We start from the raw sequence: 15,297 nt of genomic DNA, 5'->3' as shown, positions 1-15,297 counted from the left end.
GTCTTAAACTAAAACCCCTTTTAATTAATTACTAACTAATTATTTACCATGTTTAGTGACAGCCGATCGAGCAGCAAGACCCAAATCGACGAGGACACCTCTCGCGACTCGGAAACATCGCCCAACTACAGGGTCAAAGGTCGCTACGATCAAGAGGAGACCGATGCTGCCGTCATGCTGGGTAAGTCACCAAAAATACTCATTTCTATCCCATTCCCGATAGTCACACCTCTTGAGAAGCTGGACTCATAAAAGCCTCTAAATTTATTCATAGTTTTGGGTGCAATTCAGTTCAAGGCTGGCTTTTCCAGAGCCTCGATTCTTTGGTTCGTTCTGGCCTGTCCAGCGCCAGTTTAACCGTTAATCTATCTCTTGAAAGGCAGGTACATATATGGGTGTATGTATGGGTATACCTTTCGAGGCGCTTCTGAAAAATATTTCTTTGATTTTCGGTATGGTTTCAGATTCGGGGTGATGGAACTTCTAGAACACCCTACGCTCCCTATGCTCTTAAGCTATAAATGCTTCTCCATAAAAATATTCCTTAGGAATGCCGAAGAAATAAACTTCTTTCATTCAAGCCCGAACCGGATTTCTTTTTCACAAAAAGGGTTTGAAAAAAAAACGATAAAAACAGGCTACAAGGAAGGGAGTTCTTTGAATCTTGAATTTTATTAAAAACAATATATGTACATACATATATTAATAGGTTTTTAAAAAATAATTCTTTACATTTTAAAAAGTTTTATACAATTCAAATTTAAATATTTTTATTTTTAATATCTCCAACCTTCAAGTCATAGTAGGGTATCTCTACCAGTCGTTACAACTGAAACTTTCTTTGCCTCTTGTTTTCTGGTTCGATGCATTTCCAATTCACCATAAAATGCATACCATAAAGTTTTATTGTGGCAGCGCCGTCAGCATTCTCTCCCCCCTCCTCCTCCTTCTCCTGCTGGTCTATCTGTCCTGTGGCCCTTGTCCATTTTTCACACACCTCAACAAAGGTCGTTTGTCCGTCCGTCCCATCAGCCGCTTTTCATAAAAGGTGTTGCAGAGAGGTCGTGTCCGATTCCCGATTTCGAACCCAAAAACGAATCAAGGGTTCCATTGTCTGAGGAATCTTGGTTCTCCTCCCACCTTCCCTCTGCCCTATGTCCTATGGCCTCTGCCACTTGAGAGTGTGACCGCAGTGTGATTTACACGCCAGACGCAGCGACGTCGGCAGAGGCAGAGCGACAGAAGGAAAGGTAACAAGTGATGCTGAGGTGATGAGCTAGAAATTATTAAAATTCTCCCGTTCTTTTAGTAGCTTTGTTAGTCTAAATATTTAGGCCCTTTGGAAAAGCTTTTCTAGCTTTCTAGCCATAAAACCTCTATAGGGTCAGCACTGCTGCTCACGCATTCCTAAGCACCTGCAGAAGGTAGAAAGACGCAATGATCGCGCAGCAGCAGAGCCACTTGAGACGAAACAATGCGAGGGCAGCGCAGGCGGCAGCGGCGGCAGAAGCGCAACAGATTCTTTTCTTTTATTCCCTGCTCATTTCTTGTTATATGCCCTGCCTTTGATTCGTTTTTACCTAAACAAAAATGCACTTGAGAGCGGCGCACGCACACTCACACACATAAAGAGACACGGACAGACACCTTCTCACCTACATCACAGCAGGTAAACAAACATGGCGAGCGGGCCCATAAAGGGAGAGATTTCTGGGCGAGAGAGAGAGTGATCGCGCGAGAGAGAGTTGAAACTATGCTGCTGACGTCGCTGCCCTTGGCGCTGCTTTCGGTTGATGGCTGCCTCGATCTGCCGCATTTATGCTGAGAACCGAGAACTGTCGAGACCCAAAGAACCAAGAACCGAGCCAGAAGAAAAGCCAGAAAAAGCAAAGCCATGCGAATGCAGCGCACAAGGCGAACGTGACAACGAAGGCAGAAAAGTGCATTTAAACAAAAAAAAAACAACAACAACATACACACCCGCGGCGGTTGAAGAGCGAGATTTCCGTGGAAATGCTCAAGTGAACGTCATGAATGCGTTCCAGGACTTCGAGCTGGGGGCCAAACTATATCTACAGTGCTTATGTAATAATACCCCTCTACCGGGAGAGAGCTTTCCACGCAGGATTCTCTGCCCTTTCCTCAAAGAAAAGTAGAGTTAAAGTTTTGTTTTTGTTTGTCTTGTAATTCCAGTGTCGCTGAGCAGCTCCCGCTCCGCCACGCCATCGTACACATCTCCCGTGAACCACGCCGGAGCCTCTCCGTTGAATGCCATCGCCCACTCGCCGGTGAATGTTGCCACCAGTCACAGGCAGAACTTCTTCACTCCCATCGCCAATCAATCGCAGCAGCAGCAGCAACAGCAACAACATGTGCCACAACAGCAGCAGCCGCAGCAACAACAACAACAACCTGTGGCCATACCGCTGGATGCCAAGTGGAAGGCTACGCCCAGTCCAGTGCTCTACAATCCCAACAACAATAACAACAATGGCTGGGAGGCTAGCAGCAGCAGCAGCACCCAAATGGGAAGTAGTGCAGCATCCAATGCTGCTGCCCAGCAACCACTGCCGCCACAGACGACGCCCGTATCGTTGGTGATGCACGCCCCACCGCCGCACCACCAGATGCAGCAGCAACCCCAACAGCAGCAGCAGCACCATCTTCATCATCACCACCAGCCACCGCCGCCACCTGCCGCTCATCACAGCCAGTCGAGCCTGCCAGCCCCCTCGTCGGCTCCGCCATTAGGAAGCGGCGGGAACAGCGGCAACAACACCACCAGCGTGATTCGCATCTCCAGCAGCCAGCCGCCGCAGCATCCAGCATCCCATTCCCATGTGGTGGTGTCCAGCAGTCAGACGTTTCATCAGGTGATTGTCGATGGCAGCCAACTGGCAGTGCCGGCCATGCCGCCCGCCACGGTTTCATTTCATCAGCCCAACACGCCGACAACCACCTCAGTGGCTACCCTGGGCCAGGAGAAGGTGATGCCAAAAAACGGTGAGTTTGGGTGGCAGTTGGACTTCAAAGTGGGCTTTAATTATGAATATTATTCATTATGATATTCCTCTTTAAAGAATTCCAAAAAAAAAAAACCAATGTTAGTCATGAACTTGTAAAGATTGGAATACTTAAAAGTTAGTCACAGCTTTTTAGAATTCTTTGGGGGTTAGTCGCTTTGGTTTCTTTTTAAAAAACTAGGCTTCCAGATAGGCTTATGTTTAGTTTTCTTATCGTTTCTGAACATTCATTCAAAAGCCCAATCTCTTCCTCCGCTTTAGGATACAATGCGCCAACCAGCCATGCCTGGTATAAGCTGCTCCCCCAGATGCCACCCATAACAAAGGTGCCACCAATCGCATCGGCTATACCAACCTCAACCACGGCTGGTAGCTACAATGTGGTGATGTTGCAACAGCAGCAGCAGCAGGAGCAACAGCAACAGCAGTCGCCGCCACAGATGCCGCTCAACCACAACAACAACCATCTGATTGTGCCCGGTCCACTCAGTTCACCCAACAAGCCGCTCAACTGCTCCATGAACGATGCAAAGGCAGCAGCTGCAGCCGCCGCAGCAGCAGCAGTGGTGGCCAACCAGCAGCAGCAGCAGCACCAGGAGGAGCCGGATGACCAGCTAGATGACGATGTGTTTGAGACCACGGCCGCCGGAAACAGTAGTACCAAGAAGCAGACGGCGGCAATGCGACTGCCGACATACAACAGCAATATCCGGAAGATCGAGGAGTGCCACGATGCGAGTGACGGAGCAGCTGGGGCACCAGTAACCTCGGCAGCCAAAAGGCGGAGTCAATCGCTGAGTGCCTTGCAACAGCAGCAGCAACAGGCTGCCGGTTCTGCCGGAGCAGCAGGTGCAGCAGCAGCGGCAGCCGCAGGACAGCCGGCGAACAAGAAGATCCGACGGCCCATGAACGCCTTTATGATCTTTTCGAAGAAGCATCGCAAGATGGTCCACAAGAAGCATCCGAACCAGGACAACCGCACGGTTAGCAAGATCCTGGGGGAGTGGTGGTACGCTTTGAAGCCTGAGCAGAAGGCCCAGTACCACGAGCTGGCCAGCTCGGTGAAGGATGCCCACTTCAAGCTGCACCCGGAGTGGAAGTGGTGTTCAAAGGATCGCAGGAAGTCCTCAACCTCTACGGCTGCGGCCGGTGGCAAGGGACAGGGAGCCGCGGGAGCAGGTGACGCCAAGCAGCGCCTCGTTTCGGTCGATGGCTCCGACTCCCTGGAACAGGACATGTGCCCGTCGACGCCGGGAGGCAGTGGAAGTGGTGGCGTTGCAACCGAAATGCAGGGCGACATCATACCGTTGACCATTGACAACTACAACAGCGCCTGCGATGAGGCGCCCACCACGATCTCGATGAAGGGCAACGGAAACGAGAAGCTGCTTAAGAACGAAATGCCCTCGGATGAGGACGAGCAGATGCTGGTTGTGGAGGACGAGCGCCCCCAGGCACAGACGCAGCAGGCCAGGAAACTGGATCTGCACTGCCGCGAGCGGGTGAACGACTCGGACATGGACGATGCCCCCTTTGATTATCGCAAACAGCAGCCCGACACGGATCAGGTTAGTTTCTGCTTTCCGACAAGGAATTATGATTTGACCAACAAGTTCATTGACTTCCAGCGCCAGCCGGAGGAGCACAGCACGTCCGGTGCCAATGGCCAGGCCATGGGTGCACCACTGACCGGCGGAAGCGAGCGGGAGATCACCCTCAAACCGAAGGCCATCAAGGCCCACTCGGTGCTGGAGAACACCATGCTGTCGTATCCCTCGATGTCCATCTACAAGAAGTACACTAGTCCCAAGAATCCAATCGGTGTAACACCATTCCAACCAACAGGCGAGCACACCCCGCTATACTCTGGCTAGGCACCCGAATACTAACCAAAGATTGGCTTCCTTTGTTCCTCTACAGGCGGCGCCTTCAAGTCGATGCCCATTAGCCCCAAGGGCGGCAGTGGCAAGCCGGAGGACTCGGCCGGTCTGCAGGCACATATCAAGCAGGAGGACATTAAGCAGGAGCCACCGTCGCCCTACAAGCTGAACGGTGGCTCGGTGTCCGCTGGGCCAGGAGGTGGGGTTGGCGCCCAGCCACCGGGTGGCAGCAGCGTGGGTGCCATCTTCAATTTCAATGTGCCATCGGCGACGGCGTTGAGCCAGAAGCAGTTCCACTATCCAATGCATCATCCCCACCCGAGTCCGACCGATCTAAGAGGTGACTACAAGTCCTTACAATTCAAATATTTAAAATTATACTTTATTTTTGCTATTAAGTTCTTAATATTGTTTAGTTTTTTTTTTTAAAGTTCTAATTGGCATTATTTCTACTATGATTTGGTTGGTTTATCTCCATATGATTTGGTTTGTGATTTGAGTTAATGATTCTCCTGAGTTGGCCACCAAAATTGAAACATTATCATCATTTGCATTGATCAGCTGCCCCTCTCCACCTTCACCAGTGGCTTCTGCATAACCACAACCATGTTTCTCTCTATTTCTTTCAAACTTTCTCTCACACACCTAACACACTCCCTACCGCCATTGATCTTCCTTTAAATGCGCCGTCATTCCATTCCATTCGTCCATTAACACCAAGACCAAGACACCACTAAAGGGACCAAGTCGGGCGAGGAGGAGGAGGAGGAGAATAGTCCTCCTCTTGTAGAAAGAGAGGAGAATGATCATTTGGAGGATGACGAGGAGCAGGAGGAGGAGGAGGATGACGATGATGATGATGATGATGATGAGGACGATGAACAGTTCATGCAGGAGCTGGCCAGTGTGAATGCCAGTGCTGGATTCGATGATATGGCTCAGTATGCCATGCCAAAGGCCATACCGATAGTAACACCTAATCCCACCCCACCGCCAGTGACCACAGCCACTATTGTGGCGCCCATCAAGAGGAAACAATTCACCATAGTTCGGTCCCTGACGCCGCTGCAGCCTTCCCACTCGCCCCACCACCAGCTGAAGCATCTCCACCAGCGTCGGGGCGAGACACCGCCGACGGTCATCACCCGCGTGCCCACGCCCACCATCAATCACTTCACCATCATACGAACGCAACCGCATCCAACAGCATCCACACCACACACCCATCCACACAACACTCCGCCGCCATTGTTTTTCAAACAGAAGGTTCAGAGCTCACCAGTGATAGCCACCGTTCACCCGGCCCCATCATCAGTCCCAGTCACAGTCTCATCCAGTCATCCAGCCACTAACGAAGCCCCTAATAAAATTTCCAATTTTCCCACACAACAACAAAAACAAAAACAACAACCTCAACCAACAACAATAACATGCAATACGAACAACAATGCCACGCCCATTATACGAAAACTGCTTACCCTGAAAGAAGGAGGCGGCGGAGGTAAAGTAAACAAAGGAACAGGACGAGCTGCAATCCTGTATGATGCTTTGGTCCTGGACACACTCCACGGCCAGGACGAAGAGGCCGAGGATGATGAGGAAGACGGAGAGGAAGGTCAGGAGCGCCTGCCTTCAAAGAAGGAGCAGCAAGTGGCCAGTGGCCAGCCGGCAACAATGCTGCTCATCACCGATGTGAATTCGTACAACCAGCAGCATGCGGCCACTCCCGTGTCGGGAGCTGCCACCCTACGGCCCGTGTCCTTCATCAGCATCAATGCTTGCAACAAGATCACTCTACCGACCAACGCCCGCATCCTGACAGCGGCCACCTCTGCGGCAGGATCGGTGGCTACCTCTCAAGGCGGTGGCGCCACTCTCACGGTTCTAACTAAGGCGTCGGCCACCAATCATAGTAGTACTAATGCCAACGAACTAACCATAACAGCAGCTGCCACCCCGGTGGTAGCGTCCATCGCCTCCTCCAGTCACTCTGGAGTAACTAGCAGTGGCAGTGACGCCACCATTGTTATGATCAACTCCAGCACAACACCCTGCTCATCCACCAATTCCAATTCTTGTTCCACAGCTGCCCATCAGGCGTGTGTTCCCTCGTCGCCGGCGGCCATGGGATTGGGCCATCCGGCTAGCATCGCTACGCCACCGGCCTCGGCACCCGCTCAGATAATGGGAGGCGGTCCAACGCCCGGCCAGAAGATGTTCTTTGCCATGGGCAATCCAGTAAGTTAAGAAACTTGGACATAGACTTCCATGACTAACCCTTCCATCAGTTACAGTACCAGTTGCTACAGCGTTCCCATCAACCGGGCACCCCGAGCCTCGAACAACTGCAGCTGGACGCCTTTGCACCCGGCAACTACATTTTCAAGAACCACAATGGATTGACCCTGCCACCGCCGGTCAGTGCTCAGCCCACCATGCTGTTGCAGGGATATGCGCCCAGCCATAGTGCCGAACCACCGGCCAGTTCGCCATCGTACAAGTCCATGCCTTCCACACCGAAATCGGCCACATACCTCATGAGTGCGCCACCGGAACGGGGCATGGAGGGTGGCCTGGGTGGAGGTGCGGCGGCAGCGTCAGCCAGTGGTGGCGATGAGAGTGACATGGATGCGGATGGCCAGCAGTTTATACTGGCTCCTACACCGGCTCAGTTGGGACGAGCTCCGCTTCAGCGGCGCAAGAATCTATGTAAGTGAAAGGGTCTTTGGTGTGGAGAAATATTACTTATTCTTCTTTAATCCTTTCAGCGCAAAGCAAGTCGGAGAACAATGTATCATTTTCGGGCAATCTGGGAGCCAGCAATGGACAGCACATCGGCCGTAAGATGCACTCGCCCACGGTGATGGAGACCTCGTCACCCATTATCGGGCATGTGAACAACAGCAGCCTGAGCTCAGCCCTGCCTACACCCACCTCCTCAACCACAACGCCCAACAGCGATGAGCAACTGCCTCTGACCCCGACGACCACCACCGTCAGCAACCAGCCGCCCAAGTCACCAATGAAGGGCACGCCAGGATCGACAGCTGCGGCCCTGAAGAAGAAGAACGATGAAATGAATAAGTAAGAGTTTAAGGAAGCTATCATCACCAGGAAATGACACTAAAATCCCATCCATTTGTAGTAGTGTTCTCAAGCAGGTGGACTTTGAGAAGAAGTACAAGGCTCTGCCGCAATTCCAGCCGGAGGACTGTCAGTCGCCCAGTGCCATAGCAGTGCCATCTTCGCCGCGAGTCTACGGCACCAATTACCGGAAAAAGAATACGGCACCGCCACCGGTGCAGAAGCTAAGTAAGTTACCAAACATCCATCTATTGTGGGTATTTACCAAACTCATTACCTTCCAGTGAGTGAGGACGATTCCATTGACGAACCAGCTTCAGCACCACCCACAACTACTCAGCGCTTCTTTGGCCCTGATTTCACCAAAGAGTTGAAGGGTAAGTATCACAAGAGCTTTGTCTTAGGATTGTGTTGATTGAAGGAATCCTTTCAGAATTAGAGAGTTCCGATCAGACGGGTCGCTCACCTCGGACCCCAAAGACACCATTGCAGAGCGCTCGCTCCGATGCCAGCGAAAAGGGACATCGTAAGGTGCTGGAAACTCGTCGCAATCTGGTCATGAAGCTGTTTGCTGAGTACGGAAACTTCCCATCTGCCCAGGCTACCATCGCCTTTCAGGTTAGTTTGTTTAACTAAAAGTATAATTATTTAATTATTAATCCTTTACTTACTTTACAGATCAGACACATTGATGTGTTTCCGCGCAAACAAGATTTGCAGTTAAAGATCCGCGAAGTTCGCCAGAAGCTACTTGGCCAGGCTTCCTGCACACCGCACTCGGCCGGTCCCAACACCCCGTCCGAATCCAACCCGTCTCTGACAAGTCTAAGTAGCGGAGGCCTAAGTGCGCAGGCAACCAATGCACCACCCACCGCAGCAGGTATATATCTGTAGAGATTTGGTTCCTTTGATAAAACAAAGTTCCTACAAAGATTGCTTAAAGTTAGTCCTACTTTTATTTGCTTTTTAATTTAGTTTCAATTTCTTAATGAAAACATTGTAAAGATGTTTTTCAATATTACTAAACCACAGGTGCCCACCAACAACACTCGGAGCACCAAAAGTCGCATGCTGCGGGAAAATAAGACGGATTGTGATGCCAAGTACAAGTAGAACGGGGAACGACTCGCAGGACAGGACAACAAGGACAAGGAACTCAATTGTTGGCTGCAAGTGACAAAATTTACTTATGGACAGTAAACGAATCGACAGCAACAGCAACAATTGGGATGAATTGCAGCAACGCACAGCTCACACTTAGCTAAAGATCATGCATGAGATGCATGTCAACTAGTTTTTATTATTAATTGCAACTTGTAACGCAAGAAAATAGAAAAGAAAAGATACAACATTTTATAATTTCAATAGGCATATACAATATATGTGAAAGCAAAGCAACTTGAAAGTAGATACGCGAAACTGATTACGAATGAATTTATTAAGCCGCTTAATAAATCAGGAGCAACCAACCACACATTTATATGAGAGGAAATTTTGAAGAAAAATTGAAACTTTTGAAGCACACATGAAGTACATGCATTAATGCATACATACATATTAATATACATTGTATAATCCCCGCGTAAACAACTAGGTTTTTATTTACAGGCTAAAATGCAACTAACAAGAAAAGGAAGAGCTAAGGATATAGAAGTTAAGCTTTAACTTAAATTGCACATTTTGAAGTGTATTAAGCACAAGCAAATGCAAAGAATTGTATAAAAAAAACAAAAAACACAACAAGAAACTTGAAATGAACTGTAGTTGTATTGTATATTTAGTCATACATTTTTTAAAGAGAACAAATCCCCCAAGAAACCACCACACTAACACCCACACCCCCACCCAACTCCACCCCACCCACTCGCACACATCTAAATGCTTTTAAACTGTTTGCCTTTGTTCTCCCAGATGATGAGAAGACAAGCCCCTTTTTAAATTGTATGTACATTTCTTTTAATTGGCTTTTTACACTGTTGTCTAATTGAATTATAATTTTATTTATATATTTTTAAAATTTTATTATATATTAGCCTGTTTTTAAATTGTACACACACACCGAAAAATAAACATCAAACGAGAAAATAATTTAATCAAAATTTATTACAGACAAGATTCGATTCGATTTAAGAGAGAGAATGAAAGAACTAACTGTCTTCCACTGTTGCTGCAATATATTATTTAATATATTTTATGATTCGGTTGAATTAAATTTAGTTATAAATTGAATTATTAAGAAATGATTTTATTATTTGACTGCAATTCGTTTGCTAAATTTGTACTTTGTGAATTGTTAACTATTAAATGTTGTCCCTAATTTGTGTCTTCTAAATTTAAGTTACTTTATTGCCTTTTTTCCCCCAAACATGCCAGTCACAGATCCTAAGGGGCAGCAAGTTAAAAAAATATTCATTCAAATTCAAAACTTTTAAAAGCAAAAAACAAAAATTAACAAAAAACCAATAGTAAACATTTTAAAACACGCAATAATTAACATATTTCAAAATAAATGGCGCCTCCATTTAGGTTTATGATTAGTGGATGGAAGGTTAAAAAAACAACTGATTTGTAAAATTAAAACTCACTCACATAGCTGTTTTAAATTCTTTAGTTTTGTGTTTAATTGTAACTTAATTATAGTTTTTTTTATGATGTTTAGTTCTTAATTACCTATTAGTTACTTGTATTAATTAGTGAACAAACGAAATTTTATATGATAAAAAGTAAAAGAGCGTAACTGTAGCGTGTTAATGTTAAAAATAAAACAAATAAAAACAAAAATAAAACAAAGTTTATAAGCAAATTACAAAAATTTTGTGAACTTCATTGTAGGCAAAAAATAAAGCACACTAAACTTTTCTTTATTTTTAAAAACCACCTCATCACCACCCCCCAGCAAAGTCCCAAATATTAGCAAGCAATCTGTGCCAATGTCGAAGCTTATCCAGTAATACTCAAATATTAAAAAAATTAATAAGCATAAAAAGATGTTTGTCAATTAGGTGAAGTACAGACAAAGCATAAAAACCAAAGCCTTTTTGACATGCACACAATGTTGGAGAATCTAAAACAGGTGCATCCAAAAAATAAACAATTTTGGCAACAATCCTTTCGGACTAAGAAAATTAAACACAGCAAACGGAAAATGAACAGGAATTACTATACAAACAACCTTTGGCAATTAAAAGAATGATAACAAAATGGGAAACAATCTCAGTCAGAAATCACACAACAAAAACGGCGTTTCGGATACAAAATTCTAAAATTCAGGTATTAAATAAAACAAAAAAAAACAAAAATACAGATAGAGTTGTATAATGTTAAAGACAATTTTTGAACAAATTAAAAATAAAAGATGAACTATTTAGCTATATATACAAGCGAGGCGAGAGGATGAACAACTTTGCAAGTACGTATAAATTTATAAGGTGCTTTTATAACAAAATATTTGGTAGAGAATCTAAAAAAATCAGCGAAAAGGCCTCCTCCTCCCACATTATAATATATATACATATACATCTATTTTTGTCGAAAGGCATTACTGTATTTTAAAATGCTTTTAAAATGAATAGGAGGAGATTTAGAAACGAAACCCCAAAATGGGTACAAAACTCTCGTAATTCAGTTGTGAGCGATTCGCACATTTTGACGATAAGGGAGCGTGTGTTTTTTATAGTTTTTAATCGAGGTGGGCATTTTATCGTAGCTGAGAGCCCCCTCAAAAATTAGAGCTAAAAATATATATATATATCTACATAAATCTGATTGGTGACATCTCTAGTGGCAATCGAGGTTACAAAATGTTGTTTGCGGTTTGTTTAGTTAATTGTTAAAAAGTTAAAAGGAAACCAAAAATAAATATTCTTAAGTCAATGATTAATTGCACAATTCTAAATATATAAAGCGACTCTTGAGTTTGTAGTGAAATTTCCCCAAACATATTATTTGCAATTAAATTGAAGGCTTTGTAAAATATTAACAAACAAGTTAACTAATAAGCCAGTTATTGTGAAACATATTTTGTAAGCCACAACAACACTTAAGACAAATTATGAATATTAAAATACAATATACAAATACAAAACCATATACAGGATAGTGTTAACAAAGATTATAGTAATTACTCATCTGAAGAAAGTGTCTGAGATAGGGGCTTTGTCTGAGAAAGGAAAGAATTTAATTTGATAATCCGTCGGAGGGAAAATGGCGGTCAGCCCTTGACAGCAACAATCGACACCCGTACACAAAACAAACACTTGGATAAAACCCATACATAAATATATGTATAAATAAATATATATATGATGATAAATTTATTGAATAAATGAAAAATATACATTCATAAAACTCAAAGTTGTGTTTGTTGGTCTTTTGGTATGGGAGTTCTTATGGTTTTGGAGTTCACCCAGATCACTCATACGCACTGTTGCCTGAGTACTAGGCTTAGATTTTGTTCTTTGCATCATTTTCAATCCTTTTGATATAAATTTCGATTTGAGTTAAAAACTACACATATTCAAAATTTAAAACAATAATACCAACTAGCCTGACTGTGATACTGAACTTTGGAATACGGGTCGTATGAGTAATTTTCTGGAAGCGCATGTATCTTAAGGGTGATTTGAGAAGATATAAAACCGTATTTTAAATTTTATAATAAGTATAATTTATTGAGATTAAATTAGCTATAGGACTAAAAAAAAAACAGTCTTTCTAAACAGAAACCTCTATAGGCAGTTCGTGGATAATACTTCTAGCCGAAGACAGAATACTAATATCTGCACAGTTCTTGAAAGTTTCCTGAGCTCCACAGCCCATAGCTCCCGTTCCATCCTCACACACACCCCAGTTGTTGCCAGCCGTATAGGTCCACCTCAGGACACAGTGGATGCAGTTCAGATTTGTGGGCAGCTGAACGGTTACCGGAATCTCTCCAGTTGTGGAGTTAATGTAGTACTTCAAGCTGTCATCGGTAAATTTCAAGGGATACTGACTGAAACATTCTTCCGATTCGCTGCCCTGTTCGTCTATATTGCAAAGATGGAAGCTGAAGTAGCCGAGATGGTTGGCAGTGATTTTTACATTAATTTCAGCCTCGGTGGTGCCAGTGAAAGTCTGTACGATCACTCCACTGCCATAAGTTCCACCCAACTCATTGGGACGTGGCTGTTCCAGACTCCAATCATCTCCGCACAGACCGCATTGCCCATCGTTTTCAGTTTGTTTCTGGAGATAAGCATATTATATAAATTATTATTGACCTATTCGTTATTTAAAGCTCAAGAGAACCTACCCAGAATCCGCCACAGTATAATCCACTATCGTCATAATTTTTGGGAGCTGAAGAATCGTAACGCCATCGTGAGGATCTGCCCACCGGACTCAACATCATGCCGTGAGCTTCCAATTCGCCCAATAGGCTAAATGTACTGATTGCTACTATCAGGATACTCTTGAAGACTTTCATTTTCTTTCTCTAACGATTTTACTTTGGCGAATCGTAACCTGCCCGAAGGCTTATATAGTATTCCCAAAAACTTATCAGTTGTCAGGCCATAATTGATTGTTTTTTGGGTTAAGATTTTTTGTACGAATAACCATGAATTCTATTATCGCATTTTAATCTCAATTCTTTTTTTATGGTTATTAGTAGTTGAAATTTTGGCGAATTGTTAGTATCTGCCCTGGGAAATAGCCAAAACACCTATGACACATATAAACAATACCCCAAGTATCGGTAATTATTGGAATCACTCCAATTTCATAGACTTGTTTATTGGACTATTAGCAATGTTTAACCCTCCAATGCCAGTTTGATAACAGTTCATTGCTTGGGAAATACTCAAAGTAAAAGCTAATAATGTTAGCCAAGGTTAAAAAATAACAATTGAAATATGCAAACAAAAACATGTTAAAAAAATCTTGTAACCAACCAACTCCTTTGCTATCCGGAAACAATAAAAAAAGTTTTAAATTGTTCAAGCATGGAACAAAGTTTTAATTAAACTGTAAAGATAGGTCGGATTATATGGCACAAAATAGAAAAGGTAGGAACTTCCAACTTGCTATCATCAAAAACACAAAAGAAGGGTATTTTCCGATAGTTCAGTTATATGGCAGCTATAGGACATACATATGGTAGTCGTCTATATAACCAATAATGATGACTATTTCTTCCCCAATTCTCATCCGATTCTCAAGCGGGATACCTTAAACGATTACTAGTTCGATTTTCCACCAATCTGCATCAAAATCCTGAGACGAAATATTTTTTAGATTTTTTGTCCATTTTTCATGATGGGATCCCTTGAAAATGGTGTTTTCCCCTATAGGGTCCACGTTGATGGCCATATCTCCCGCAATTCTCATCCGATTCTGAAGCGGGGTACCTTAAACGATTTCTGGATCGATTTCCCACTATTCTGCATCAAAATCCTGAGACGAAATATTTTTTAGATTTTTTGTCCATTTTTCATTATGGGATCCCTTGAAATTGGGGTTTTCCCCTATAGGGTCCACGTTGAAGGCCATATCTCCCGCAATTCTCATCCGATTCTCAAGCGGGATACCTTAAACGATTTCTGGATCGATTTCCCACTATTCTGCATCAAAATCCTGAGACGAAATATTTTTTAGATTTTTTGTCCATTTTTCATGATGGGATCCCTTGAAAATGGTGTTTTCCCCTATAGGGTCCACGTTGATGGCCATATCCCCCGCAATTCTCATCCGATTCTCAAGCGGGGTACCTTAAACGATTTCTGGATCGATTTTCTTCCATTCTGCATCAAAATCTTGAGACGAAATATTTTTTAGATTTTTTGTCCATTTTTCATGATGGGATCCCTTGAAAATGGTGTTTTCCCCTATAGGGTCCACGTTGATGGCCATAACTTCCGCAATTCTCATCCGATTCTCAAGCGGGGTACCTTAAACGATTTCTGGATCGATTTCCCACCATTCTGCATTAAAATCCTGAGACAAAATATTGAGATGACAATATGAGAGACAATCAGAGACAAATATGAGACAATCACTTGGCCGGGTTTCTGGAACAGCAGAGAGCTTTGCGAAGACTGAACCGTTCCAAAGACGACCCCGATAATAACCAAAACCTTCCCAAAATGCAGAAAGAATTCATTTACCGAGGTGGTAAGTATGGTTTGAGGCTTAAGTCGAAATTCTTTAATTTTAATGGAACATTTCGAATAGGACCTAACCATATAAGGACAACCGCATTACCGGAACATGCCCCAAAAAAGAGTCTCCATAGTGATGTCGAGTTCCTCAACGATTGGGAGATCCAGCAG

At 44.2% G+C, this 15,297-nt stretch overlaps 2 protein-coding genes across 6 annotated transcripts in view; one reads left to right on the top strand and one right to left on the bottom strand.

Annotated features, from left to right (window-relative positions):
• Positions 1 to 10,436, top strand: part of cic (Putative transcription factor capicua) — a 37,024-nt gene extending 26,588 nt beyond the window's left edge. For 3 of the 5 annotated variants that reach the window (XM_070281629.1, XM_070281630.1, XM_070281632.1), the window contains exons 7-19: positions 57 to 181; positions 2,194 to 3,003; positions 3,285 to 4,591; positions 4,652 to 4,868; positions 4,944 to 5,243; positions 6,990 to 7,141; positions 7,192 to 7,612; positions 7,672 to 7,987; positions 8,049 to 8,215; positions 8,272 to 8,364; positions 8,421 to 8,605; positions 8,666 to 8,867; positions 9,020 to 10,436. In XM_070281629.1, coding sequence (XP_070137730.1) covers positions 57 to 181; positions 2,194 to 3,003; positions 3,285 to 4,591; positions 4,652 to 4,868; positions 4,944 to 5,243; positions 6,990 to 7,141; positions 7,192 to 7,612; positions 7,672 to 7,987; positions 8,049 to 8,215; positions 8,272 to 8,364; positions 8,421 to 8,605; positions 8,666 to 8,867; positions 9,020 to 9,072 — 4,348 coding nt within the window. In that variant the 3' untranslated portion in view covers positions 9,073 to 10,436. Of the gene's footprint in view, positions 1 to 56; positions 182 to 1,800; positions 2,086 to 2,193; positions 3,004 to 3,284; positions 4,592 to 4,651; positions 4,869 to 4,943; positions 5,244 to 6,989; positions 7,142 to 7,191; positions 7,613 to 7,671; positions 7,988 to 8,048; positions 8,216 to 8,271; positions 8,365 to 8,420; positions 8,606 to 8,665; positions 8,868 to 8,992 lie in introns of those variants that run through there. The other 2 variants (XM_070281633.1, XM_070281634.1) reach the window with 2 other exon arrangements.
• Positions 10,437 to 12,700: 2,264 nt separating this feature from the next.
• LOC108130283 (uncharacterized) lies at positions 12,701 to 13,463 on the bottom strand. The gene is made up of 2 exons (XM_017248668.2): positions 13,281 to 13,463; positions 12,701 to 13,213 (listed from the first exon to the last, which is right to left on the bottom strand). Exons 1-2 carry the CDS (start codon positions 13,452 to 13,454, stop codon positions 12,701 to 12,703), a joined length of 687 nt encoding a protein of 228 aa, XP_017104157.2. The 5' UTR covers positions 13,455 to 13,463.
• Positions 13,464 to 15,297: the final 1,834 nt, after the last annotated feature.

Source organism: Drosophila bipectinata, chromosome 3R, assembly GCF_030179905.1.
Source record: "Drosophila bipectinata strain 14024-0381.07 chromosome 3R, DbipHiC1v2, whole genome shotgun sequence".
Classification (NCBI taxonomy): domain Eukaryota; kingdom Metazoa; phylum Arthropoda; class Insecta; order Diptera; family Drosophilidae; genus Drosophila; species Drosophila bipectinata.
This window is presented reverse-complemented; position numbering and strand designations above follow the sequence as displayed.

What these genes read in the sequence shown, in the direction of transcription:
- LOC108130283 (XM_017248668.2), bottom strand. Translation starts at nt 13,454, where the DNA reads ATGAAAGTCTTCAAGAGTATCCTGATAGTAGCAATCAGTACATTTAGC. An exon ending in TATACTGTGGCGGATTCTGG is followed by an intron (nt 13,214 to 13,280) that starts GTAGGTTCTCTT and finishes GCTTATCTCCAG; the next exon opens with AAACAAACTGAAAACGATGG.